The sequence below is a fragment of the Tupaia chinensis genome, unplaced genomic scaffold, assembly GCF_000334495.1.
Source record: "Tupaia chinensis unplaced genomic scaffold, TupChi_1.0 Scaffold148210_1, whole genome shotgun sequence".
NCBI lineage: Eukaryota > Metazoa > Chordata > Mammalia > Scandentia > Tupaiidae > Tupaia > Tupaia belangeri.
The window spans coordinates 1,710,820-1,714,554 of NW_006208060.1; the positions used below are offsets into that span (position 1 = coordinate 1,710,820).

Here is a 3,735-nt window from a genome sequence, read left to right on the forward strand (position 1 = left end):
GCAGTGTCGGCGCTGTGCTTGCGGCCGGTCAGTGGCAGCCTAACGTTACCGGGGCCTGCTGCCCCCGCTGGGCAGCCTGGCGTGGGCCTCGGGGCTCAGACGGTATCAGCTTTGGCACTACGCAAAACAGAGGGCTGAAGAGCAGCCCCCAGCAGAGCGCGCATCCTGAAGCCAGCCGGAGGGCACTGAAGGGTCTGCAGTGTGGGTCTGACTCGACAGTCACCCATGGGTGTACACGCCCAGTCTTCCGAACGACCCCATGCCTTGGAGACGTAACTCGGTGTTTCCCTGCTGAGAAGGGACACCTGGTGGCACCTCTCGCCCGCCCAGTGGGTTTTTGCAACACCAGCCCGATTCACACCGGCTGACCGGAGAGCTGCTGCCAAGGAGAGCGGCCGGCTCAGCACTGCCTGGTCAGGAAGGGTGCTCTCCCGTTTCTTTCCAGATTCCCACGTGGTTTCATTTCATACCGAAGAATGCCGTCTGACAAGGCATTGGGGGTTCTGTCGTCATTGTTTAAGTGAACAATAGAACGAGTGGGGGTTTATTTTAAGCATTTAATATTTTTTAAATTATTATTTTAGTTTGCTATAGGGCATATGCGCTCATTATGGAGAAATGGGGGGAGAAAGTACCCCTCGGGGAATGGCCTCGCCATAATCCCTCCTCCGTTCTTCTCTGGGGATTTTGGTGTGCGTACACACCCCCAGCGTGTGTTTAAGCCGTCCCTCTGGGACTCGAACCACCCCATTGGCCACGTGGGTCCAGTTGCCGTAACCTCTGCACCACTGCTGGCCCAGTAGTGTGCGTGTGGTTTATTTCTCGTGCGAGTGAACAAGGGAGAGAGGGAAAGGGACACAGAATCGGGCTCCCCCACCCGCCCCAGATCTTGGACACACACATCCCTGGTGTCCTCGGGTTGTCTCCGGACTTAAACCCGAACCTCGCCACGTGGGTCAGCGTGCAGGCCGTCGCCCTTTTATCACAGCAGCAGCTGAGCCCCGCCCAGGGTTCCGTGTACCCACACCGTTGGGCAGTCGGCACTGTGACTCACTTCAGAACCTTTCCACCAGGAGGAAACCGTGTGCCGCCAGGCGTCGCGCACCGTCTCCCAGCCCTGGCAACCCCGAGTCCACTTCCCACCTCCGCAGGCCGGCCTGCCCCGGGCCTTTCATAGCAGCGGAATCAGCACGTGCCCTCTGGGTGCTGTCGGGAGTGAGCGCCTCTGCTGGTGTCGCTGCCGGTGTGCAGGGACACAGCTGCTCTCCGTGTCCATCTTGCGCCCTGCAGCTCACACCTCAGCCCAGGAGCACACCTTCCGTGAGGGTCAGATTGGACCGCCCCGCTCCCAGCCCACCCCGAGATGGCAGAGTCGCTGAGACACACAGTTAAGGGACCGCGTGGACACGGGTCTGAGAGTGTCTGCTCCCCTCTCTGGCTCTGTGCGTCCACGGGGAGATGCGCCCTCTCCCACAGGTGCTCACGGGTGACGGCCAGGCCCTGCAGCACATCTGGAGGCGAAAGCCAGCCCGTCCAACACCTCCGACTCAGAAGGCCTCTAGGGAGGGGAGGCAGATCCCGGGAATCTTTGTGCCTCAGCTCCCTGATGTCGGCCAGGGCTGCAAGCCCAGCACCAGCGTGGAGTGTCTCAGCCTAGGAGGCAGCGGACCGCCAGGGCCAGAGGGGCCTGGGTTCGGGGCTGCTGCAGTCGGCACCCTTTGACAGCAGCTCCCCTGAGCCAGTTCAGCTGTACCCTGCCCTCCGATAGCGCTTCTGCGCTTGGTTCTAGTCAGGAAACGTTTCCCTGCTCCCCTGGGCCTGAGGTCCCTGAAGCCAGGAGAGCCCTTCCTGCCCGCCCTCCAAGACAAGCCTGCTGATATTCCCTCCTGTGCCCTCAGAGGAGAAGAGCAGCGGGTTCCGGCTGAAGCCGCCGACGCTGATTCATGGCCAGGCACCCAGTGCAGGTAGGCCACTTGCCCGCCCACCCTGGAAGATGGCCACATGGCGCTGCCCCGCCCCTTCCCAGGCCCCTGCACCCAGCCTGCTCTAGGTTGGCAGCGACCTAGCCCAGAGCCCTGGAACACGGGTGTGGAAAGGGACCAGGGAGGTGGGGCCTCCCGCCCTGGGCTCAGGAGAGGGGGTGGTGGTCAGGAGCAGGCTGGGACGCTCGGGCCCTATGCCCAGCAATGCCACTGTGGTCCAGACTGCCCCTGAGTACCCTGGAGCTCGCACGCCATCTTGCTGACCCTGATGGACGGGGCCGCTGAGACCCACTCAGGAGGCTGCCAGGGATCCCTGTGCAGGGGGCCCAGCCTCGTCCGCTGTGCATTGGGCAGAGGGCTCTTCCTGCATGGCGCTTTGAAAAGCAGGTGCAGAGCTGCCTTTACTGACCCGGGTGGGGTCCTGCATCCCAGTGGGTCACAGGGACGCACTGTCTCCCCCACCGTCTTGCTCATGCCGAGGGACCCCGTCAACCCAGGTGCTCGGTTCCGTGGGCAGTTCCCCTGTCACATGTAACGGCAGCCGAGATGCAGGTCGAGCCGTAAAGAGAAGATCCTGGGTCTGTTTTTGTTTTGTTTCTAAAGTGCTGCCCTGTGCATCCTCGCCTGCAAGGCACCTGACTGGGGTGGCGGGGCTAGTGTCCTCTGACGCACCCGGGGCCAGGGCATCTCCACCAGGTCCGACCCGGGAAAAGCCGACCTCTGTTCCCAGGTCTGCCGAGCCAGAAGCCCAAGGAGCAGCAGCGCAGCGTGCTTCGCCCGGCCGTGCTCCAGGCCCCACAGCCCAAGGCGCTGGCGCAGGCCGGTAAGACGGTTCTCTGGCTCAGGTGGGTGGGCCTGGGGTGGTGGTGCCACGACAGCAGCTGCTGCCCCACGCAGCTGGAGAGCTCAGGAGGGCACCCCGTAGGCCAGCCCGGGCCTCCGACTGCAGAGAACGGCCAGCCGTGAGCGGCGGCCCTGTCCCCACGCGCGTGCGCTGTCCTTCACGGCTGCCGTGGAGACCGGAGGCCCTACTGCACTTGCTGTGCGTGTCCCCTTCTCAGCCAGCCGTGAGGCAGAACGCCAGAACTGAATGAGTGGGCAGCACCAAGTTCGTGTGCCTGGAGTTCAGGCACCAGTCTGTTTCGGTGCACGGTGTCTCGAAGTCCCTGGGGGCCAGCAGGTGACGCAGTGATGAAGGTGGTTGGATGCTACATGGCCAGCCACACAGTTAAGTCCCAGACGCTGCGACTTGAAAAGCACACCGCTCACATGTGCCTGCTGCCCAGCATCCCCAGAGGAGAAGAGAAGGGGTTGCTGCGCGGCCATCCCCCGGGCGTGACTTCTCACTTTCTCTCTCTCCTCTCTCTCTGGGAGTACACCTTCCCTATAGCAAAATGTTTTAAACAAACGTTGAAGTCTGTCCCATTTTCTCCTCACACACATCACCCACGAGCGTGCCGAGGGCCCTCGTGTTCCCATTGCAGCAGCCCCTACATGTAGGGTCTCCCCACACCCACCAGTGGGTGCTGAGACTGCAGGGATCCCCACGTGTGTGCTCTGCGTGTTGGATCTGGTAACGCAGCTGCCGTGCGACCCATGGGCAGGTGGTGTTGGTGCACAGCGCAGACACGCACCGGCCAGGCAGGGCAGGAGGGGCGACACGCACAGCATCAGGGCAGCGTGGTGTTGGTGCGCAGCGCGGACACGCACCTGCCAGGCAGGGCAGGAGGGGCGACACGCCCAGCATCAGGGA

At 63.0% G+C, this 3,735-nt stretch overlaps 1 protein-coding gene across 5 annotated transcripts in view; it reads left to right on the forward strand.

Annotated features, from left to right (window-relative positions):
- The window catches only part of RANBP3 (RAN binding protein 3), a 55,023-nt gene that overhangs the window by 37,812 nt on the left and 13,476 nt on the right, over positions 1–3,735 (forward strand). For all 5 annotated transcript variants that reach the window (XM_014584929.2, XM_014584930.2, XM_014584927.2 and 2 more), the window contains 2 exons: positions 1,899–1,964; positions 2,713–2,805. In XM_014584929.2, the coding sequence (XP_014440415.1) occupies positions 1,899–1,964; positions 2,713–2,805 (159 nt within the window). The remainder of the gene's footprint in view (positions 1–1,898; positions 1,965–2,712; positions 2,806–3,735) is intronic.